General features: G+C 44.4%; 1 protein-coding gene across 11 annotated transcripts in view; it reads right to left on the bottom strand.

The window, feature by feature from the left end:
- Window positions 1-25,021, bottom strand: part of AZIN2 (antizyme inhibitor 2) — a 40,492-nt gene that overhangs the window by 1,377 nt on the left and 14,094 nt on the right. For 5 of the 11 annotated variants that reach the window (XM_055255548.2, XM_055255547.2, XM_055255540.2 and 2 more), the window contains 5 exons: window positions 24,572-24,737; window positions 22,939-23,024; window positions 22,400-22,560; window positions 21,091-21,203; window positions 1,028-1,242 (listed from right to left, as the gene is read on the bottom strand). In XM_055255548.2, the coding sequence (XP_055111523.1) occupies window positions 1,028-1,242; window positions 21,091-21,203; window positions 22,400-22,560; window positions 22,939-23,024; window positions 24,572-24,737 (741 nt within the window). Of the gene's footprint in view, window positions 1-1,027; window positions 1,243-8,901; window positions 9,236-13,982; window positions 17,335-21,090; window positions 21,204-22,399; window positions 22,563-22,938; window positions 23,025-24,571; window positions 24,738-25,021 lie in introns of those variants that run through there. The other 6 variants (XM_055255545.2, XM_055255544.2, XM_055255543.2 and 3 more) reach the window with 4 other exon arrangements.

A 25,021-nucleotide genomic window follows, 5' to 3' on the forward strand; every position in this document is an offset into this window, starting at 1 on the left:
TCTCTGCCTGCATCATCAACCCTCACCTAATTCCTCCTTAGCCTTCAGGTCTCAGCTTTGGTGACAGTCCTGAGACTGGACACAGCAGAGGAATTGAATGTGCCTGGGCAAACTGCTCCTGCTTTCTGTAGCCCTCTCCCTACCCCCAAAGAGGGACCCTTCACCACTGACTAGCTGTGTGACCTCAGAAGAATGACCTCTCTGTGATAATGCTGACCCCCACAGAGTTTTGTGTGGGTGAAATAGTCATACAACGCCTAACATAAGGCCTGATGTCAGGGTTCACTGGATGTGACTCCCCCATCTTGCATGCCTCTTGCCTCACTGGATCCCAGCACTAGGCTGGTGGGGCAGGCAGGGCTACTGTCACGCCTGTTTTCTAGATGGAAAGACCAAGGCTTAGCAAGCAGGCAGACCAAGTCTTTCCTGTGTCACGCAGCAGCCACCCAACTGGTCAGCTCTTCCTGCATCTGCCCTTGTCCTCGGTCTACACAGGAACTAGGGTGGTCTTTCCAAAGTGCAAATCAGACCGTGTTATGCCCCTGCTTCAAACTGGTCCATGCCTCCCACTGCTCTCAAAGCGTGTCACTTGGCCTTCAAGCCCTTCCCAGATCTAGCCCTGCCTCCCTCTCCAGTCACAGCCACTCTGTATGAAAGCCTTGAGTGCACCACACTTGCTCTCCGTTCCTTTCTTCTGGGGAGTCCTACCACCCCCTCCTGTAGTTGCCTCCCACTTCCTCAGGGAGGCCCAGACCTCATGGAGGGCTCTGCACTTCCACCAGGCGCAGTATTATCACAAGCGCCTGTCTGCTTCTCTGTGCCTCCCTCAGGGCTGTGAGCTCCTCTAGGAAAGCCCAGCCTCACTTACGGCCACAGCCAGGTGCCAAGCACAAGCCTCACGTGGGACCAGCAGCCAACAGCTACTTGTCAAGTTGGATTACACAGAAGCAGAATCTCAAATCTCAGATTTCCCTCGTTTCTGCCCAGTTCCTCCCCATACCCCCATTTTCCAGCAGGGCCCTCTTACCAGGCCACCCGGGACATGGCATAGGTGATGTGGCAGGCCTGGGTCCCCCCAAAGGGGGAACTCATGCCCACAGTGTAGGCGCCCATGTTGTCAAAGACCAGCCAGTCCCCTACGTGTAGTTGCGGCAGCCACAGGCCCTCAGCCACGCAGTCACAGCCATCAACCGCCGGGCCCCACAGGCTGCTGCTGTACACGGGCTGCTCCGTGGATGGTTTCTGTAGGAAGAGGGGATGGCCATGCCAGCTCTCCTGGGCATACAACAGCCTTGCCACTCCCTCCCTCCAAAGCCTTCTATGGCGCCCACAGCCAACAGGATCAAGTCTAGATGGGCCTCCTAGCTTAGCATTTAAGGCTATTCCCACTTCTCTGCATTCGTTGCCTCTTACACTCTGAAGTCACGAATGCCTGGTCTTAAATCCAGGTTCCAGCAGTTGTTAGCTGTGTGACCTTGGGCCAAATGCTTAATCTCTCCATGTCTCAGTTTGCTCATTTGTAAAATGGAGATAACAACAGTACCTGCCTCGTAAGGTTGCTGCAGGGATCAATGAGTTAGTGCATGGAGAGCATGTAGAACAGTGGCCGGCACACGGCGAGGGTGCGCGGAAAGTCCACAGCCTTCCCCGACCCTCAAATCTAGCCTCACCTCCACAGCCTTCCCCGACCCTCAAATCTAGCCTCACCTCCACAGCCTTCCCCGACCCTCAAATCTAGCCTCACCTCCACAGCCTTCCCCGACCCTCAAATCTAGCCTCACCTCCACAGCCTTCCCCGACCCTCAAATCTAGCCTCACCTCCACAGCCTTCCCCGACCCTCAAATCTAGCCTGTCTTCTGAGCCCAGCCCTGGGGCTCCCTCGTCTATGAAGCACTCCCAGATGTCTTCACTCCATGCCAGGCCCAGCAACAGGAGCCAGCAGTATACCAGGCTAGACTCACCCTCCCTCAGGCCCTCAGTCCAATGAGAAAGATGGACTTCCAACAACAATCACAGGGGGACCTGGCAGAGGTCACAGAGGACCCCACAAAGTAGACACAATTACTCCCATTTCAGAAAAACTGAGGATCTGACAGCTTAAATGACTTGCCCAAAGACACAACTACCAATGACATAAAATTGAGACAATGAGTAAAATTGAGAAAGAAAAGTCGCAGTTTCCATAAGCAGAAATAATGCTCATATATTTGATAAAAAGTTAATAAGCTATTAGTCCCATTAATAAAGAAAAATATGTACATTATGTAAGTTAAGAATGATAGCTATCCAATCTTCAGGAATTCATTCATTCAACAAGTACTTATTGAGCACCTACTAATCACCAGGCTGTAATCTAGGAGCTGGAGATGCAGCAGTAAACACACACACAAAATAAAATTCCTGTGGTCATGAAGCTCGCATTCTAAGAAGGGGAGACAAAGGAATACTGTATATCCTTGTTCATATAACTGAACATTCTTGTTTATAAACTTTTTGTTGATGAATAAAATTAACCTCAAGTGCTCTGAATTATTTCCCTTAGCCCCACTCATTGAAAAACATTAAGGTAATGTTTAAAGATGAGTGGAGGGGATGCTGTATAAATGAATCTACAAGGATCTTTGAGAAAATAAATTTTAAAGATTCTTCCGTGGTAAAGAGAAAAGGCACCCCTGGATTATAAGAAGTTAGCATTCCCTCACTTGTTATTAGTGGTGTAAATTTAAAAAAAAAATAGGTGAAAAAAAGATTTTAAAACTTTACATGACGTAATGCAAAGCTACGCTTTTACTATTTATGTATCTATTTAACTTTTTTTTGAGACAGAGTCTCACTCTGTCATCCAGGCTGGAGTGCAGTGGTGTGATCTCAGCCCACTGCAACCTCTGCCTCCTGGGTTCAAGCGATTCTCCTGTCTCAGCCTCCTGAGTAGCTGAGATTACAGGTGCCCACCACCATGCCCAGCTAATTTTTATATCTTTAGTAGATACAGGAGTTTGCCATGTTGGCCAGGCTGGTCTCAAACTCCTGACCTCAGGTGATCTGCCACCTTGGCCTCCCAAAGTACTGAGACTGCAGGTGTGAGCCATCGTGCCCAGCCCTTTTTTTTTTTTTAAGGAATCTGTGAAATAAATATTCTAAAAGCCATGGCAACAAGCTTGTAAATCTCAGCTATTTTTACAAGTCTGATAATTGAGTGGAAATGGACAAGCATCTGCAAAAATCCAAGATGCCCAGTCTGCCAGCCACTAGGCCCCCTCTGTGAGAGAGGGCAGGAGGTTCCTCATTTACAAAGCATACCACCACCACTTCATACCTTATCTGGGAGGCAGGTGGCATGATTGCATTCCCATTTTACAGATGAGAAAACTCAGAGAGGGCAGATGACCTGCCCCAGGCTCTAGGGGGAGTTAGTAGAACTCTGGGCAGTCCCAGACAAGGAGCCTCCTGGCTGCACCTAGCTGCCCTCTTCAAAGGCACAAGTCTGACAGAGCCACAGAAAAAACAAGGTCAGACATTGAAAAAGGTGCATGGCCTTGATGGAATCCCTAAATAATTCTTCAACTTTTAAAGAATAAATCAATAGGCTGGGCGTGGTGGCTCACGCCTGTAATCCCAGCACTTTAGGAAGTGGATGAGGGCGCATCACTTGAGGTCAGGAGTTCGAGACCAGCCTGGCCAACATGGCGAAACTCTGTCTCTACTAAAAATACAAAAATTAGCTGGGTGTGGTGGTGGGCACCTGTAGTCCCAGCTACTCGGGAGGCTGAGGCAGGAGAATGGCGTGAATCCGGGAGGCGGAGCTTGTGGTGAGCCGAGATCACGCCACTGCACTCCAGCCTGGCGACAGAGTGAGACTCTTTCTCAAATAAAAAAAAAGAAAAAGAAAAAAAAAAGAAAAGAAAAGAAAATCATCCAGCCTGGCCAACATCTCTACTAAAAATACAAAAAACCTAGCTGGGCATGGCAGCAGGTGCCTGTAATCTCAGCTACTCGGGAGGCTGAGACAGGCGAATCATTTGAACCTGGAGGCGGAGGTTGCAGTGAGCTGAGATCGCACCACTGCACTCCAGCCTGGGTGACAGAGCAGGACTCCATCTCAAAAAAAAAAAAAAAAAAGAATAAAGCAATAATTCGTACAAAAATATTTTGAAAGACAAAAATGAGATAAACAAGGGCAACACATAAAAAGAAAAAAAAACTCTATGGCCAAAATCTCACTTATGAATATACAGGCAAAAACCTGACACGAAATCTTAGCTAACCAAATTCACAGTCATATTCAAAGAATCAACTTCAACAGTTAAATAATTTACCTCTAAAATGAAAGGTGCAGACAACAGGAGAGAAGTCAATCACTGGCCTCAGAACACGGAAAATATAGATCTACGGTTCAAGTTTAATTTTCCCAATACATGTCAACATACCATTCAGTAGCCTGTAACATCTATTCTTTATTAAAACTACAGACAAAACAAAACCCCACAATGAAGAGAGACTATTTTAAATAAGGATCCAACTCTGACTTCATTGAGATACACTAAAGTTCAGCCCCATCATTTTCCAAGTGCAGAAACTAGAGAAGTAAGGTTCAGAGAGATTAAGTAGCTTGCTTTGCCTAAGGTTACTCAGCTGGTCTATGGCAGAGCCAGGTCTCGAACCCATGTCTTCTGATTCCAAGTCTGAAGCTTTCTGTCATCATTCCTATTTTATATATCATGAGAAATGCTAGCAATAGCTATCAAAAAAAAGAAACAAAAACGCATAATACATAGAAGATGAAGAAGTAAAATATTACACTGCAGATAATGCATTTGACCACCTAGGAAATCTTAAGGGGGTGGGTGTGGTTACTAGAGGAAATCAATGAATTTTAGAATGCAAGCCATCATCTCAGCTCAAAAACACAGGGAAAAGTTTTCGCTCACAATAGTAGTGAAAGCATTAAGCTATTACATTCTTGGATGTACTTGGGCCACAGTAATACTTATTCAAATAAAATAATAAAACCAGCCGGGCGCGGTGGCTCACGCCTTTAATCCCAACACTTTGGGAGGCCGAGGCAGGTGGATCACGAGGTCAGGAGATCGAGACTGTCCTGGCTAACACGGTGAAACCCCATCTCTACTAAAAATACAAAAAATTAGCCGGGCGTGGTGGCGTGCACCTGCAGTCCCAGCTACTTGGGAGGCTGAGGGCTCCCAAGAGAATTGATTGAGCCCGGGAAGTGGAGGTTGCAGTGAGCCAATATTGCACCACTGCACTCCAGCCTAGGTGACAGAGCGAGACTCCGTCTCAAAAAAGTAAATAAATAAAATCTTCATGGAAGAAATAAAAGATACGAAGTTTACACTGGCCTAGCTAGAAAAACTTAGTAAAGCAAAAAAAAAAGAATTCTCCCTAATTTAATAACTAGATTAAATAAACTATTACTGGCCGGGCGCCATGGCTCACGCCTGTAATCCCAGCACTTTGGGAGGCCGAGGAGGGTGGATCACGAGGTCAGGAGATTGAGACCAACCTGGCTAACACGGTGAAACTCCGTCTCTACTAAATATACAAAAAATTAGCCAGGCATAGCGGCCGGCGCCTGTATTCCCAGCTACTGGGGAGGCTGAGTTAGGAGAATGGCGTGAACCCGGGAGGTGGAGCTTGCAGTGAGCCGAGATCCTGCCACTGCACTCCAGCCTGGGCAACAGAGTGAGACTCCATCTCAAAAATAAAAAATAAAAATAAAAAATAAATAAAAAAATAAACTATTACTAATTGAAATCCCCAGGATGTTTTTCTAAACATTAGAATGTGATAAAAGAATAAATGTGAGCCTATCAAAGAATAATAATAAAGCAAATGACAAACTCAGTTTTTGCTAAATAATTTATACAGAAGAACCTTTATATCATGTCTAAGACATAACAAATGACAATAAAATGAATATCTGTGTACTTACCACCCAGCTGAAGAAAGATAAAATTTCCAATATCTTTGAAACTCCCTATGTGCCCACTCCAATGACGTCCCCTCTTTCCTAACCTCTTCAGAGGTAATCACCATCCTCACTTTCGTGTTCATCATTTTCTTACTTTGTTTTCCTAACCCTAAACAATGTATTGTTTAGTTCTGCACACTTTTGAAATTTATATAAATGAAATTATAGAGTATGTAATCTCTACAAGTTCACAATACACTGCATAGAATTCACTGTACAGAATACACCATAATTTCTGTATCTGCTACCCTGCCAACAAACATTAAGGTCATTTCCAGTGGTTTATATTATAAAGATGTATACATTCTGATATATCTCCTCGAACACACATGCCAAGAGTTTCTTTACAATATAGGCCTAGGAACTTGCTGTAAGGTAGGACATACGTATGTTTAAATTTATCTGAATAATGCCTACTTGTTTCCCAAAGTAGTGATACACCACTCCCACCTAGCAGTGCCTAAGGACCCAGCTACGCCATATCCTCACCACCAGTTGGCATTATCATGCTTTTAATGTTTTTCTAATCTAGTTGGTATGAAATGTTATCTCATTTTCACTTGTATTTGCATTTCCTTGATACCACTGAGCACCTTTTCATTTTCTCTTCTGTGAATTGCCTAGTAAAGTCTCTTGCCTGTATTTCTATTGGGTTGCTTTGTTCCTTATTTTCTTGAGATTCTTGTTTGTCTCTATTTCTTACTTAAGAATTCTTCAGGCCAGGCGCGGTGGTTCACGCCTGTAATCTCAGCACTTTGGGAGGCCGAGGCGGGAGGATCACAAGATCAGGAGTTCGAGACCAGCCTGGCCAACATGGTGAAACCCCATCTCTACTAAAAATATATATATATAAATTAGCTGGGCACAGTGGCTTGTGCCTGTAATCCCAGCTACTCGGGAGGCTGAGGTGGGAGAACTGCTTGGACCTGGGAGGTGGAGGTTGCAGTGAGCCGAGCCACTGCACTCTAGCCTGGGCGACAGAAAAAGACTCCGTCTCAGGAAAAAAAAAAAAAAAGAATTCTTCATATATTTTGTCTACTAATCTCTTATCAATTATATATGTGTTTCAATATTCTTCCCAGTTTGCCTCAGCTGGTCTATTTCTTATGCTAGGATCAAAACTAAACTATTTTAATTACCCTCTGTTAGAAGTTATATTATCTTATTTCTATTCTTATAGTGGTTACTCTAGATATTTACATTTTAACATCTCAACATGGCATTCAATAGCTGTACCATCTATTCTTGACCAAAACTACAGAAAAATCAAAACAAAACTCCACAATGAAGACAGACCATTTCAACAAGGAACCAACTCTAACTTCGTGGAAATACACTGGAATGGCCTCACTTCAAAACAAGAAGCAACATTGGTAATTAAAGTTCAGTCCCCTCATTTTCCAACTGGAGAAGCTAGAGAAATAAGACTCAGAGAGATTAAGTAACTTGCCTAAGATTACCCAGCAAGTACATGGTAGCATTCACCTTAGTGGCCTTCACAGCTCAGCCCTGGCCTGCACCTTCCAGCAAGATTCTCCCCCACTCAGCAGCAGGCTGCTTCTGTGCTGCATGGATTGTTGCAGTAGTCACCCTCTGACAATTTTGCCACTGGTAGACTGCTGTTTCTGTGACACTGCAGCCTCTCCTCAAAGGTTGCAATATCAGCCTTGGAGGGAGGAGCCCTCCTCTGTGTTTCTAAGTTCCTCCCTTGTTCACTCTCCCTCAGGACCAGGGGTGGTAGCTGATTTTACCCCTTTTAGTAATTGTAATTAACCACCTTTAGAGTTAACGATTCTTTATGTTAAAATTTCCCTGTTCAAATTACTAGTGTGGCATCTGTATCCTGATACGGTCTCTTCCTGAAATTATGATTGGACATTACACCTTCTCACTCTATGCACCATTTCCTTAGCCCTTCCTGTTTTATATCTTTTTGTCTCTGTGCTACATTTGGATACTTTGTTCAACTCTATCTTCTCATTCTCTCTCCTGTTGTCTCTAATATGCTGCTTACCTTGGCCATAATTTCAATTTTCATATTTTTCATTTCTAGTTCTATTTAATCCTTTTCAAAATCTGCTAAAACATATTTTTATATTCACTTATTCTTTGGTCATATTTTCAATTTCTTATTTCTTCAAACATTGTAAAAGAATGTTAGCACCTGATACTTCCAATATATGAAGTAAATGCCGGTCTGATCTGCTATCTATTGCTTTCGTGGTTCTTCCTCACAATGACTTGTTTCTTTGTATGTTGTGATTTTTGACTGTGAGCTCATGTACTTTGAAACCTTATCTGTGAGAAGCCTAAACTGAAGATTCCTCCTCCAGAGAGAATTTGTTTGCTTCCACCAGATGAAATTGTTTTGAGACTTAAGGCTTTTCTGACCATAGTTAATATGAATTTGGGCCACAAGCCCAAAAGAAGGCTGGCTTGTGGTTACAAAAATCTCAATCTTTTGCTCTCTTCCAATCACTACCAAGATCAAAACACGGAAGTTTTCTTGCTGCCCTTCTCTGTAGAATGGGCTTTTTTCTCTAGCTGACTCTTACACTAAGGATATACTTCTTTTGGGTTCTCAGCTCTATGTAAGGGCATCCTATTGGATTCTCCATCTTGACTAGGCCCTAGGAACCCACACAGATATCAAAACTGAAGGTCAATGCTACCATGATTCAGCACACACTCCAAAACAAAAATCCAGTTTCAGAATTAGGTTGCCATTTAATACACATTTGGATAATCACTGTTTTGTATGCTTGGGACACACTAATAAACAAAATACACAAAGGTCCTTGTCCTCATGGGGTTTACAGTCTAGCAGGGCGAAGGCAAACAAGTAAATTATATAGTATGTTAGAAGGTAATAAGAACTACAGAAAAAAAAAAAGAACACACAACACCAAAGGCACAATCCATAAAAGAAAGAATTGATAAACTGGACTTTATTAAAATTAAAAATTTCTGCACTGCAAAAGACAATATTCACCAGGCCTGGTGGCTCACACCTGTAATCCCCAGCACTTTGGGAGGTCGAGGCAGGCGGATCACTTGAGGCCAGGAGTTCGAGACCAGCCTGGACAACATGGTGAAACCCCGTCTCTACTAAAAATACAAAAATCAGCCAGGCTTGGTAGTGCATACCTGTAATCCCAGCCACTCAGGAGGCTGCGGCGGGAGAATCGCTTGAGCCTGGGAGGCGAAGGTTGCAGTGAGCCAAGATCTCACCACTGCACTCCAGCCTGGGTGACAGAGCAAGACAAAAAAAAAAAAAAAAAAAGAAGAAAGAAAGAAAGAAAGAAAGAAAGAAAGAAAGAAAGAAAATGTTAAGAGAAGACAAGCCACAGACTGGGAGAAAATAGTTGCAAAAGACACATCTGATAAAGGGCTGTTATCTAAAATATATGAAGAACTCTTAAAACTCAAAAATGAGAAAACAACTAAAACTCTGTTTATAATGGTCAAAGGACTTTAACAGATAGTTCGCCAAAGAATATATACAGATGGCAAATAAACATATGTCATCAGGGAAATATAAATTAAAACAACAAATACTACTGCACACTTGCTCAAATGGCCAAAATTCAGAACACTGGTAACACCAAATGCTGGTGTGGATGTGGAGCAACAAGAACTCCCATTCATTGCTGGTGGGAATGCAAAATGGTACAGCCGCTTTGAAATACCGTTTGGCAATTTTCTACAAAACTAAACATATTCTTCGTATTTTTAGTAGAGACGGGGTTTCACCGTGGTCTCGATTTCCTGACCTCGTGATCCGCCCGCCTCGGCCTCCCAAAGTGCTGGGATTACAAGCGTGAGCCACCGCGCGGGCGCCTGTAGTCCCAGCTACTCAGGAGGCTGAGGCAGGAGAATGGCGTGAACCCGGGAGGCGGAGCTTGCAGTGAGCCGAGATTGCGCCACTGCACTCCAGCCTGGGTGAGAGCGCGAGACTCCGTCTCAAAAAAAAAAAAAAAACTAAACATATTCTTACCATATGATCCAGCAATTGTACTCCTTGGTATTTACCCAAAGGAGTTAAAAATGCTTGTCACACAAAAACTTACACATAGATGTTTATAATAGCTTTATTCATAATTGCCAAAACTTGGAAGCAACCAAGATGTCCTTCAGTAGGTGAATGGATAAACTGCTGTACACCCAGATAATGGAATATTATTCCACGCTAAAAAGAAATGAGCTATCAAGCCATGAAAGGACATGAAGGAAACTTAAGTGCATATTACTAAGTGAAAGAAGTCAATCTGGGCCACGGTGGTTCACGCCTGTAATCCCAGCACTTTGGGAGGCCAAGGTGGGCGAATCACTTGAGTTCAGGTGTTCGAGACCAGCTTGGCCAACATGGTGAAACCCCATCTCTACTAAAAATACAAAAAGTAGCTGGGCATGGTGGCACGTCTGTAATCCCAGCTACTCGGGAGGCTGAGGCAGCAGAATCACTTGAACCCAGGAGGCAGAGGCTGCAGTGAGCCAAGATCACACCACTGCACTCCAGCCTGGGCAACAGAGTGAGACTCTGTCTCAAAAAAAAAAAAAAAAAAAGTCAATCTGAAAGTCTTTAATCCATTTTGTACATGGTGTGAGATAGCGTCCGATTTTATTCTTCTATATGTGGATATCTAGTTTTCCTAACACCATTTATTGAAGAGACTGTCCTTTCCCATTGTGTGTCCTTGGCACGTTTGTTGAAGATCAATTGACCGTAAATGCATGGATTTATTTCTGGGCTCTCCATTCCATTCCACTGGTCTATATGTTCGTTTTTATGCCAGTACCATGCTGTTTTGCTTACTTTATAGCTTTCTAGTATATATTTTGAAATCAGATAATGTGATGCCTCCAGCTTTCTTCTTTTTGCCCAAGATACTTTGGCTATTTAGTATCTTTTGTGGTTTTATACAAATCTGAGGATTTTTTTATACTTCTGGGAAAAAGATCATTGGAATTTTGATAGGGACTGCATTGAATCTATGGATCGCTTTGGGTAGTATGGACCTTTTAACAGTATTAATTCTTCCAATTCACAAACATGGGATATCTTTCCATTTATTTATGTCCTTTTTTATTTCCTTCATCAGTGTTTTCTAGTTTTCAGTGTACAGATCTCTTACCTCCTTACATTTCCTAAGTAATTTTTTGATGGAATTGCAAATGGGATAGTTTTCTTGATTTCTTTTTCAGATAGTTAGCATATAGAAACATTGTATGTTAATTTTGTGTCTTCTAACTTTTCTGAACTTATTAAGTCTAATAGTTTTTTGGTGAAATCTTTAGAGTTTTTTGTTCTTTTTTTTGAGATGGAGTCTGGCTCTGTCACCAGGCTGGAGTGCAGTGGCGCCATCTCGGTTCACTGCAGCCTCCACCTCCCAGGCTCAAATGATTCTTGTGCCTCAGCCTCCTGAGTAGCTGAGATTACAAGCACCCACCACCATGCCCGGCTAATTTTTACATTTTTAGTAGAGACAGGGTTTCACCATGTTGTCCAGGCTGGTCTCAAACTCCTGACCTCAAGTGATCTGCCTGCCTCGGCCTCCCAAAGTGCTGGGATTACAGGCGTGAGCCACTGTGCCAGCCTTTTTGTGTGTGTGTGAGATGGAGTCTCACTCTGTTGCCCAGGCTGGAGTGTAGTGGCATGATCTCAGCTCACTGCAACCTCCACCTCCCAGGTTCAAGCAATTCTCATGCCTCAGCCTCCTGAGTAGCTAGGATTACAGGCACACACCTTTATGCCTGGCTAATTTTGTATTTTTAATAGAGACAGGGGTTCACCACATTGGCCAGGGTGGTCTTGAACTCCTGACCTCAAGTGATCCGCCAGCCTTGGCCTCCCAAAGTGCTGGGATTACAGGCATGAGCCACCACGCCCAGCCTTAGAGTTTTCTATATATAAGATAATGTCATCTGCAAACAGAGAAAATTTTACATCTCCCTTTCCCATTTGGATATCTTTTATTTCTTCCTGTTCTCTAATTGCTCTGGCTAGGACTTCTAGTACTACACTAAATAGAAGTGGTGAGAGTGAGCATCTTAGTCTTGCTCCTGACCTTAGGATCCTTGTTGAATATAACATTAGCTGTGAGCTTGTCATATATGGCCCTTATCATGTTGAGGTACATTCCTTCCACACCCAATTTGTTGAAAGTTTTTATCATGAAACGATGCTGAATTTTGTCAAATGCTTGTTCCCCGTGTACTGAGATGATCATATGATTTTTACCCTTCATTGTGGTAATATTATTGTATATCACATTGATAAATTCAGATATGTTAAAATATCTTTGCATCCCAGGGATAAATTCCACTTGATCATGGTGTATGGTCCTTTTAATGTGCTATTTAATTTGGATTGCTAGTATTTTGTTGAGGATTTTTGCATCGATGTGAACATGGCTTGTAATTTTCTTTTCTTATGGTGTATTTGGCTTTGATGTTAAGGTAATTGTGGTCTTGTAAAATGAGTTTGGAAGTGTTTCCTCTGCTTCAGTTTTGTGGAAGAGTTTGAGAAGTATTGGTATTAATTCTTTTTTACATGTTTGGTAGAATTCACCAGTAAAGCCATCAGGTCCTGGGCTTTTCTTTATTGGAAGGTTTTTGATTACTGATTCAATCTCCTAACTCACTCTTGGTCTATTCAGATTTTCTGTTTCTTCATGATTGAGGCTTTGTAGGTAATATGTGTCTAGGAATTTATCCATTTGCCTACGTTATCCAATTTGTTGGTGTATAATTATTCATGCTAGTAGTAGTCTCTTATGATCCTTTGAATTTCTGTGGTATCTTGTAATGTCTCCTCTTTCATTTATAATTTTATTTGAGTCTTCTCTCTTCTTAGTCTAGGGACACACTTGGTAAGTGCTATTGCAATACATTCCAGACAGATTCACACTTTTGAAAGCATAACAAACTAGAATAAAATGGAACAGCAAGTAAGAAAGCCCCATCTTGGCAATAAAAGGAGGATCTCTCTGCATGGACTGGGGTAACCGTCCTGAATTTTGTCCACCAAGATTCTCATAAAACTCGCGTGATACTTGCCTCCTCTCAGTTCCACCCTATACCAGATTGTATCTTGCAATTGTGAAGTGCTCATACACATTTGTTGAATTGCATCTTTACACACTGATATGGTTTGGCTTTGTGTCCCCACCCAAATCTCATCTTGAATTGTAATCCCCAGATATTGAGGGAGGGATCTGTTGGGAGGTGATTGGATCATGGGGGGCAGTTCCTCCCATGCTGTTCTTATGATAGTGAGGGAGTTCTCACAAGAGCTGATGGTTTTAAAAGTGTTTGGAAGTTCCCCCTTCACACTTTTCTCTCCTGTGGCCATGTAAGATGTGCCTGCTTCCCCTTCTGCTATGATTGTAGGTCTCCTGAGGCCTCCCTAGCCATGCAGAACTGTGTCAATTAAACCTCTTTCCTTTATAAATTACCCACTCTCGGGTATTCCTTTTTGGCAGTGTGAGAACAAACTAATGCACACACTAAATATGTATCATTTTAGAGCACTCAATGAACATTTAAAATGTTTCTATATTTAAAAGTCCACCTAACACATCAGTATTTAAAGAAAACCATATGCTCACAATATATAAAATTTTAAAGTGAAAAACAAAGTGCACTATGGCACTTTTTTAAAAAGTAGAAATCAAAAACAAGATTGGTCTTTCAAAATGTTACAGCATTGTAAATTAGAGCTTTTGGGCTTAGTTCTCTCCCCCCCACCCAGCTCTGATTATTTCCAATATTTTAGAAGTATATTAACGAAAACACCTTTTAATATCAGAGCAGCTAAAAGTGGTTAAATCGTGACATTAGTAAACAAAAAGTCTTGCTTGTTCTTAGCAAGACTAGACAACCTTTAGGCCAGGCGCGGTGGCTCACGCCTGTAATCCCAGCACTTTGGGAGGCCGAGGCGGGCGGATCACGAGGTCAGGAGATCGAGACCATCCTGGCTAACACAGTGAAACCCCATCTCTACTAAAAATACAAAAAATTAGCCGGGTGAGGTGGCGGGTGCCTGTAGTCCCAGCTACTCGGGAGGCTGAGGTAGGAGAATGGCGTGAACCCCAGGGGGCGGAGCCTGTAGTGAGCCGAGATCGCGCCACTGCACTCCAGCCTGGGTGACAGTGAGACTCTGTCTCAAAAAAAAAAAAAAAAAAAAAAAAGACTAGACAACCTTTTAAAACAAAATTATCAGGTCAGGCGTGGTGACTCACGTCTGTAATCTCAAGGTGGGAGGATTGCTTCAACAAAACAAGGAGCTCAAGACCAGCCTGGGCAACATGGCAAAACCCCATCCCTACAAGAAATACAAAAATTAGCCAGGCATAGTGGCATGTGCCAGTAGTCCCAGCTATTCAGAAGCTGGAGTGGGAAGGATGGCTTGAGCCTCGGAGGTGGAGGCTACAGTGAGCATGATTGTGCCACTGCACTCTGGCCAGGGTGACAGAGTGTGACCCTGTCTTAAATAAAATAAAACAAAATAAAATAGTCATTAAACCCAAAAAAAGTAGAAATCAAAGTATGTTTAACAATAGTCATCTCTGAATGGTGGGATTAGTGAATCATTTTATTTTACTATTTGTGTTAAATTTTTTCTAATAAACATTCTATTTCTATAAGACTATATATATATATAATAAAGATAATCTATAACAACAGAGCACAAAAGAAAGTAACAGATTTCCTTCCTATTAATTACAACAAACTTAGTTAAAACACAATAGTGTGTCAAAACTTCTATGAAAGAATAACAAAGAATTACAAAAAAAAATAAACGACTAGAGTGAAAAAATATTTGTATCAAACATCATATTAAATACATGCACACATGCATATGCAAGCTCATTTCTATGTGCAAGAAAAAACTTCAAGACCTCCCAAATTAAGTAAACAGAGGATATAAAAAGACATTGACATCAAAAGAAATAAAACAATAAACAAAAACACAATGCTTTATCCTTGTCAGAGACATAGAAATGAAAGAAACAATGGCCGGGTACAGTGGCTCATGCCTGTAATCAAAGCACTTTGGGAGGCCGAGGCGGGTGGATCACTTGAGGTCAGGAGTTCAAGACCAACCTGACCAACATGGTGAAATGCTGTCTCTACTAAAAATACAGAAATTAGCCAGGCATAGTGGCGGGCGCCTGTAATCCCAGCTACTTGGGAAGCTGAGGCAGCAGAATCACTTGAACCCGGGAGGCAGAGGTTGCAGTGAGCCAAGACTGCAGCACTGCACTCCAGCCTGGGTGACAGAGTGAGACTCCATCTCAAAAAAAAAAAAAAATCTATTTAATTCCAACATATACTGAACTTACTGTATGCCAAGTTCTGTGCTAGGGAAACAAATATGAACATATGTGAGACCCTCAAGGGTCTCACAGTTTATTGAATGATTGATTTATCCATTCACATTTCATTCAACAGATATTTAGTGAGCACCTACTATGTGCCAGGCACTGTGTCTGGTGCTGGGAACTCAGAGGAAACTAATTGGACAACGTGGCTGCCCTCATAGAGCCTACCTGCTAATGGAAAAGACAGACTATAGGCAAGTAAACAAAAACAAGATAATTAACAGATTATGATGGCTTGTGAAGAAAATAAGCAGGGTATCAAAATTATCTGACTAGGGTAGGTGAGCCTACTTTAGAGAGGGCAGTCAGGAAAGGCCTCCCTGACGAGGTGACATCTGAGCTGAGACATAAGAAAGAGAATACAGCAGCTGTCTCAGGGGTGAGTGGAAGAGCATTCTGGGAGAGCGAATGCAAAGGCCCTGAGAGCAGAAACAACTTAGGTGTTACAAAAACAGAAAGGAGGGGAATGGGGCTGGAGCAGGTAAGTGGAGCTGAAAACAGGGACAGGAGTGAGGGCAGAGGTGGCTGGGAAGATGGCAGGAGCCTTGCTGCTTGTGGTAAAGAGTCTAGGTTTTATTCTGAGAGCAATGGGAAGCCACAGATGGTGTTAAGCAGAGGAGGGGCATAATCTTCTGTCTGCAGCGTGGAAAATGGGTGGTAAGCAGGTAGTAGTATGGGGTGGAAAACCAGTTAACAGTTACTGCAGTAGCTCAAGCAGGAGGCAATGGTGGCTTGCATTAGGGTGGCGACAGAGAAAGAATTAACTGAAACCAAAATGTATTTTGGAGCTACACTCAAGAATTGCAGGTGGACTGCATGTGGAAGGAGAGGGAAAGCAAGAATCAAGAATAATGCCAACTTTTTTAGCTTCAGCAGTTGGCTAGTGGCAGTGCTATTTACCAAGAGAAGTTTGGAGTTGGAAATCAAGAGTTCAGTTCTGAACAAGTTAAATTTGAGATGTCTGTGAAATCCCAGTAGGAATGTCAAGCGGGTAGTTGGATGTGCAAGTGTGGAGCTCAGGGGTGTGATCCAGGATAGAGATAGAAATTTGGGAGTGATGATAGTATGGAAGATACAAAGAGCCTCAGTCTGGAAGCATGTACCTAGGAAGTGCATATAGACAGAGAAGATCAAGGACTGAGGCCCAAGGCAGTCAACACTTAAAGGGTGAGCAGGAGAAGTGCTAAGGAGACAAGGTGAGAACAGCAGAAGAGTAGCCAAGGCCCAGGATGTTGCCACAGAAGCCAGGAGAGGGGAGCCTGAAAACAGAGGAGGACCAGCTGCTGGGACAGAAGAGCCACATGGAAGAGCCAGCAGCGTGGAAGAGACTTTCAAGAGCATCTTCCGTGGCATCATGGAACAGGTACCCAACTGGAGAGGCTGGAAGGGCTAAGGGAGCTGAGTGAGCAGGGGCAGTGGGTACAGATCACTCGGTGTGGAAATTCAGACATGAAGGGCAACACCAACTTACAAAGTCTCTGGAAGAAGTTCCTGGAAACAACGTTTGGCCAGTAAATATACAGAGACGTCCAGCTTTGCTAGTGATGAGGGAAATGCAAATCAAGACACAATGAGATACCATTTTACATCCACTCCACTGGAAAAATGTTTTCAGTCTGGCAATACCCTGTGCTGGGGAAAGTGCAGAGCCACCGAGTCCTTACACACTGCTGGTGGGATTGTCAGTACAACACTTCAGAAAATTGTTTGGCATTGTCGCATGAAGCCAAACATTCACATGCCCTATACCCAGCCATTCCACTCCTTGCTCACTCATCAGAGAGAGGGGAACAAGAATTCACAGCGGCAGTATTCACAGTAGCAAAAACCCAAAGACAGTTCAAATGCCTTGAGAGGAGAATGGACAAATAAACTGCAGCATACTCACCAAAAGAGCACTACACAGCAATGAAATGAATGGACTCTAGAAACATGCAGCAGGGTGAGTGGTTCTTAGACTGTGATATGAAGGGAGAAAAAGCCCAAACAGGTTACATGCATCAAAATACCTTTTTATAAAGCAAAAAAACAAATACAATAAATTATAAATACACTCGAGGAATAGATTCAGATGTGATAAACCTATACTGAAAAAGAAAGCCAGAGGATGACAATGCATGAGTTAAGATAGTGACGATTTTGCCTGGAAGGCAACGTGGGTTAAATGATAAGGATGCTTATTACTCTAAAAGGAGAACAAAGACAAGTTCCCCCATGGAGCATTTTTATTCCAAAGCTGATTCAGACACTATTCAAACCACTAAATCTACCTAATTTCAAAAAAAATACCAGGCAGAGAAACATGTTCAAAAGCACCAAAGGGAAATTCAGGAAATTCACCAATCAGTAAAATCAAGAATGCAGGAAACTCCACAGGAAAAACAACTCAGTTTAAAATTACCAAAAAAAAAAAAAAAAACAGATTTAAAAAGAGGGTGGGAGCCAGGTACAGTGGTTCACACCTGTAATCCCAGCACTTTGGGAGGCCGAGGCAGGTGGATCACTTGAGGTCAGGAGTTCGAGACCAGCCTGGCCAACATGGCAAAACCCCATCTCTACTAAAAATACAAAAATTAGCCAGGCATGGTGGCATGCACCTGTAATCCCAGCTACTCGGGAGGCTGAGGCAGGAGAAAAGCTTGAACCTAGGAGTCAGAGGTTGTAGTAAGCCGAGATCGCACCACTGAACTCCAGCCTGGGCAACAAGAGCGAGACTCTGTCTCCAAAAAAAAAAAAAGGGGAGAGAGAGACATGGCAACCAAATGCACCATGCAGAACTTCTTTGCCTCCTGATTTCAGCAAATCAATATAAAAACCATTACGAGACAGTTGGGGATAGTCAACACTGACGATGGGGGATACTATGGAATTATTCATTTTTTAATTTAATAATGGAATTGTGATTTTTTAAGTTCCTTATCTTTTAGAAACGTACAGTACTAAAATATTTTTTAAAAGCTCCAACAATATTTGCTCTGTACTTTTCTCATACATGGTTGTAGCTTGTATACTAACCCCCCCCACACACACATGCACACGTTTCTATCCAACAGGACTATACTTCCAAAGCACAGACAATTCCTCTGCAGACCTCAGCACAGTGCTTTGAATATTGAGAGTACTGCTTTGAGAGTACTGCATTATTTGCTGAATGTATAAAAATAAAAAACAAAAAGAAACACACAAAAAAGGGCCAAGCAGGCCGGGCGCAGTGGCTCATGCTTGTAATCCCAGCACTTTGGGAGGCCGAGGCGGGCGGATCACGAGGTCAAGAGATCGAGACCACGGTGAAACCCCGTCTCTACTAAAAATACAAGAAATTAGCCGGGCGCGGTGGCGGGCGCCTGTAGTCCCAGCTACTCGGGAGGCTGAGGCAGGAGGATGGCGTGAACCCGGGACGCGGAGCTTGCAGTGAGCCGAGATTGCGCCACTGCACTCCAGCCTGGGCGACAGAGCGAGACTCCGTCTCAAAAAAAAAAAAAAAAAAAGGGCCAAGCACGGTGCAATGATAAGAAGTATACCTTGAGCCAAGGATTACGTTTCATACAACTTTTTTTTTTGAGACAGAGTCTTACTCTGTCGCCCAGGCTGGAGTGCAGTGGTGCAATCTCGGCTCACTGCAACCTCCGCCTCCCGGGCTCAGATTACTCTCCTACCTCAGCCTCCCAAGTAGCTGGGATCACAGGCATGTGCCATCATGCCCAGCTAATTTTTGTATTTTTAGTAGAGGCAGAGTTTCACCGTGTTGGCTAGACTGGTCTCATAACTCCTGACCTCAGGTCATCCAACCGCCTCTGCCTCTCAAAGTGCTGAGATTACAGGCTTGAGCCACCACGCCCGGCCTCATACAACTTTGTATACTGAGGTCTAAACACAAAGTCCCTGGGAAGGAAGGGCAGGTATGCAAAGAAAGGTGCCAAAACTATTATACTTGTAAGGGGGAAAGAAGGTGCAGATACCCCCAGCCAGGATGAATCCCTCTGACACACACTCCCAGCACCACAGGAGTTAACTTATTATGTGTATTGTCATCTATGCAATGTCTGATTCCACTACCAGGCTGTGGGCCCCACTCTGGAGGCCCTCACGTGGCCAGACTTGGAAAGCAGTTAAGAGCCTAAAGGAAGAAACCGCAGCATCGTCCAGAGGAGAAACAGCACAGACCGCAAAGAGAGTCAAACATCCCAGTGCCCAAGTCAGGAATGCCAACTAGAGATCAGCCGAAGCAGAGATCCCGGTGGGGGACGTGGCCGTGGGCTGGCACCGTCATCTCCTCTTCTGAGGAGCCGACGAAGGGAGTGGAGTGGCTGAGAGCCAGCGCGCAACAGGAGGACGAGGACTGGAGGGGCAGAGTAACGGGGACTCAGCAGCTGTCCGCTCTGTAACCTGGCCGGCCTGGTCCCTTCTCAGTGCAGTAGGATGTGGGCCACCACAGGAATGCAGGCAATGCTAGTGCATCAGAGTAGAGAGCTCAGCATTCCTCAGCACCTTGGGGAGGCCTACTCCGACCAGCAGATGTAACCACATTTAACCATGCAGTAAGGCTCCATCAAGCACATCCAGGGTGCCTGGGCACCTGGAGGAGGGAGGGAGGGAGAGAGGGGTTCCCTAGGCCGGCACAGGGATAAGGGGCAGGAAGAGCCACAAAGTGGAGTTGATTTTCAAGACCCCTCTGACTGACTTTTGAAAAACTGGATAGGACGGGAAGGGAAAGAAAAACATAATGAGTGCTAGTTAGACACTTCAAGGCATGTAAGGAAAGTTTCTTTCCAGGAAGAGGGGCTGCACAAAGGTCAAGAGATGGCAAGAGGCCGGACGTGGTGGCTCACGCCTGTAATCCCAGCACTTTGGGAGGCCAAGGTGAGTGGATGATTTGAGGTCAAGAGTTAGAGACCAGCCTGGACAACATGGTTGAAACCCCGCCTCTACTAAAAATACAAAAATTAGCCAGCCATGGTGGCGGGTGCCTATAGTCCCACCTACTTGGGAGGCTGAGGCAGGAGAATCACTTGAACCCAGGAGGTGGAGGTTGCAGTGAGCCGAGATCGCACCACTGCACTCCAGCCTGGGTGACAGAGTAAGACTCCATCTCAAAAAAAAAAAAAAAAAAAGACAGAGAGAGAGAGATGGGAACACACAATGGAGAGGGGAAGATACAGTGACGTCCAGTTTTCTTTATCCTCTCAAAGATGCCCATTAAAAGTGCTGGAGGCCCTGGGCTGGGTTCCACAGGCTAGGAGGAACGTTTTATGTATCCCTGTTCCCCTGTTATTACAGAAAAACCCACTGTGTATGAACTGTTTCTACTTCCAGGAACTTACCACAGAGCTGTAACCTCAACATACATTCACAATGCTCAAAAAGAGGAAACCAAATAGCCAACCACTAGAGTTAGATTAGTTAAAATACAAAAGCATGTTGTCAAAGATCAGTTAATGGCATGGAAAGAGCTACACCCCATGTAAATGGAAAAAGCAGGTTACAAAACAATATGATTCCAATATCATGAAAAAAGTATAAGGCATTTTTTAAAATGTGTAATGCTCGGAGTCTTTCTCTGTGTGGTGGGATTGTGGGTGATAACCTTCGTCATCCTTGTTGGCTATTATCGACAATAAATATGTTTGACTTTTTAAAAATTAGATAAAAACACAACAAATGTTAGTGAAATACACACACACAATTGAAAACAGGCCCACGTGGGGTAAGCTCACCTTCTGCAGGATGGGGGTAGGGCAGATGTTGTCGAACAGGACTGAGTTGAAGATCCCATACACGCCCTCATCAAGGTGGTACACGATGGTCTTGGAGGTGGAACCATTTTCCTCTGCAGAAGGGAAGGGGTCAGGGGCAGCACAAGTAGCAGTGTGAGGGAGTGGTAGTGGGGCTGACACAACAGTGGGCTCAGCAAGGAAGCAAAATGGCTGCCCATTCCTCAACCATGAGGCGAGGCCTACAACAAAAGCCATCAGCAGCCATCCTTCCAATGACGTGGGTTCACTGCCGTGTTGGGAACACTCACTCTTGCAGCCAAGCAACCTGCCCAGGACGCACTCCCCTGCTTGCATCTGAGCCCCTAGGTGCCCCAGCAAAGGCAGAAGAGCAGCCCACCCAAACTCAAGACCCCAAAAGGTTAAACCACTTGCTCAGAGGCACATGTTAGGGCAGTGGATGAGCCAGAATGAGAAGCCAGGTCTCTTGATTGGATCAGATGGGACAATCCCCCAGGTCTATAAAGGAAGCCAGAAGAATGCCACACACGAACACAGGACATTCTACCTGGAGCCCACCACCCTTCACATGAATTCTCTCCGGGGAAGAGCGCACAGTCCTGAGGCTCCCCTGCATGAGGGTCCCAGAGCAGAGGGCAAAGCCTCAAGATCAGAGTCCCTGACACCTGTCACTCACAGGCTGCTATCCCTGACCTATCTGGAAGGACAGGGAAGAGCACTGATGTTGGTGATGTGGGCCCAGAAGCTCTGAGTCAGCCTAACCTGAACTTGAATCCCTGCACTGCCCCTTATCAGCCATGTGACCTTGGGCTACTGACTCAGCCTCCCCCTGTCTATGTTGTCATCTGTAAAGTGGACTCAAACAAGTGTAAGCTGTCATTAATTATTTTCATTATATTATGAGAAGCAGTAGGGTGAGTAGCAGCCTGCATTTTGGAGAGGAGACAGACATGGGGTCAAATGCAGGCTCTTACTAGCTACTAAGCAGTTCACTTGTATTCTCTTTGGCTCTCGGTTTCCTCATCTGTAAAATGGGGTCAACAGAGTATCTATTCTCTCTAAGGTTGTTTTCCTCTCAATTCACAAAATATGAACACGCCTAGGAAAAAAGATGCTAAATAAATGTCTTGGGGTGGGGCGACTTGATTGAAAGTTTCCCTAAAGCAAGAACCCATTCATTCTCCACATTCCCCCATCCTCTGCCACTAGGTCTAAAACTAGATCCTGCTCAGCCAACCACTATCTCCAGCTTCAGGGGAGAACAGGGCTCCGCTGCCCACCTGGCACCTACCCTCCCTGCCAGGCTGGTCCAGCAGAACCTCCTTCTTGGCAATGATGCTGACTGCCACAGTGAAGGCCGAGGTCACGTAGTAGCGCCCCAGCTCAGCAAAGATGTCCACGCCACAGCCCTCTGGGAAGTACAGGTCCAAGGCTGAGTTGATCACGGAAGCAATCTGGTAGGAGGAGAATGGGTAGACAATTATGTGTTTGAAATGTGGGCTTTATGCTGAAGACTTGCTACAGCTCCAAGTCTATTTCTTGAAAGCTGCTTTGATTTCCGGAAGAAGGATTTGGCAGCTGCTAAGGCCCCAGCTGGTAACTGTGGACAGCTGGCCAAGAAGGTAGGAGGGGACAGAGCTGGGTAGAGAGCCTCGTGCTTGTGTAAATCACCCTCCTCCATGGCCCCACAATGGGAAGGAAGTCCTCTTCATATCACACTTGGTACTCAGATTCCAGAAGCCCGATGTGAATCTTTCTTTCATAAATAACCAGTTTGTTAAATACAGTCGACCCTTGAACAACACAGGTTTGAACTGTGTGGGTCCACTTATGCATGGATTTTCTTCTGCCTCTGCCACCCTGAGACAGCAAGACCAAGCCCTCCTCTTCCTCCTCCTCCTCCACAGCTTTCTCAACTTGAAGACAATGAGGACAAAGACCTTTATGATGATCTACTTCCACTTAATGAATAGTAAATACATTTTCCCTTCCTTATAATTTTCTTAATAATATTTTATTTCTGGCCAGGCATGGTGGCTCATGCCTGTAATCCCAGAACTTTGGGAGGCTGAGGTGGGCAGATCACTTGAGGTCAGGAGTTCGAGACCAGCCTGGCCAACATGGTGAAACCCCATCTCTACTAAAAATACAAAAAACAGCTGAGCATGGTGGCTTGCACCTGTAATCCTAGCTACTTGGGAGGCTGAGACGTGAGAATCACTTGAACCCAGGAGGCGGAGGTTGCAGTGAGCCAAGATCGTGCCACTGCACTCCCGCCTGGGTGATAGAGTGAGACTCTGTCTCAAATAAAAAAATTATTTCCTCTAGCTTACTTTATTGTAAGAATACAGTATATAATACATATCACACATAAAATACCTGTTAATCGGCTGTTTATGTTATCAGTAAGGCTTCTTGTCAACCGTAGGCTATAGTAGCTACGTTTTGGGGGAATCAAAAGTTATATGCAGATTTTTGAGTGTGTAGGGGGTCGGTACTCCTGAGCCCTGCGTTGTTCAAGGGTCAACTCTAATACATTTGATTACAGAAAATTCAGAAAATACAGAAAAGGAAAAAGAAGATAAAAGTCACTCCTAATTCTATCACCTAGATGAATCTAATTATTGTTAATCTTTTGGAGTAGTGTCTTTAATTAAGACACTATTAATAATAATAAAAAAACACTATTTTTTATTATAACCATGATAGGTCTCTGTATATGTTTTTGGAACCTGTTTTACTTAATAGACTGTGAATGACCTCCCCCCATTAAGTAAGTGTTTTCATCAAAAGAATGTACCATAATTTAACCAATCCTGAGTATTAGATGGACCAGGGGAGTCCACTGGACTTCTGTTATGAAGAAAGCTAGAACAGTCATCTTTCAGGCAAATTCTTTGAGACTATCCCAAATTATTTCTGTAAGGTCAATTCCTAGACAGCAGTATTCCCGAAGGAGGCGCCTTCCAAGAAGAGGCGACCTCTAGTGGTTGGAGTGGGAACTGCTAGGACACATTTTTCTTGACTTCACCTCACAGTGTTACAAGGAAAAGGGAATGGAGGAGGAGAATGGACAGGGAGCAGACCAAAGGTTGGTTTTCCTTTCCCTGCCTTCCCACCCATTTCTCATCAGCCCACCTGAGGGTGAAAAGGCCTATCCCGCCCCTTAATGAGCCTTATGACTTATGTAAATGTGTCCTGGTTATGCCTCCAATTGGCTGGTGAAGTGCGTGGCAGGCAGAACAAGGTTCTGCTTTGGGCTCAGGAAGTGATGTAACCTCTGTGAGCCTCGGTTTGCTCAGCTGTAGTACAGGGTTAATAAGCAGTGAGATCACCCAGGTAAGCACCAAGCGCTGCATGCAGTGCATAGGACCCACGCAGAGTGGTCTCCCTCCGATCATCTAATCCCTCCCTATCCTCCCCCCGGCAGAGCCCAGCACGACATTCCCAGCTCCGGGGTTACCTCTTCAAATCTCACTTTGGCCCCTTTTGTGCCAGGGAAGCCGCCACCAAGGTCCAGAACGTGCATCTTGTGACCCAGCTCAGTGCCCATTTCAAACACGAGCCGGGCATCTGCGATGGACTGAGCGTAGGCCTGAGGGTCAGGACAGCCACTGCCAATGTGAAAACTGGGAAGAGAGGAAGAGCCTCGGCTGACATGCAGGGCTCCAAGTGCCACCACCTGAGCCCCAGCCAAGTGTGACGTTGGGTGGGCACATGAGACACTGTGCCCATTTTACAGATGCAGCGACTGAGGGCCTGAAATGTTAAATGGGTTGCCGAGGGCCATATGGCAAAGGAGGCGTGATCCAAGGTCTCCTGGCACTTGGTGCTCCTCCCATCCTTCCTTCTGGAATGAGAACCAGGACCCCCAAGTCAACCAGATCTGGCTGTGCCTCCCAGTCAGCAGGGT

Source organism: Symphalangus syndactylus, chromosome 12 (genome assembly GCF_028878055.3).
Source record: "Symphalangus syndactylus isolate Jambi chromosome 12, NHGRI_mSymSyn1-v2.1_pri, whole genome shotgun sequence".
Lineage (NCBI taxonomy): Eukaryota > Metazoa > Chordata > Mammalia > Primates > Hylobatidae > Symphalangus > Symphalangus syndactylus.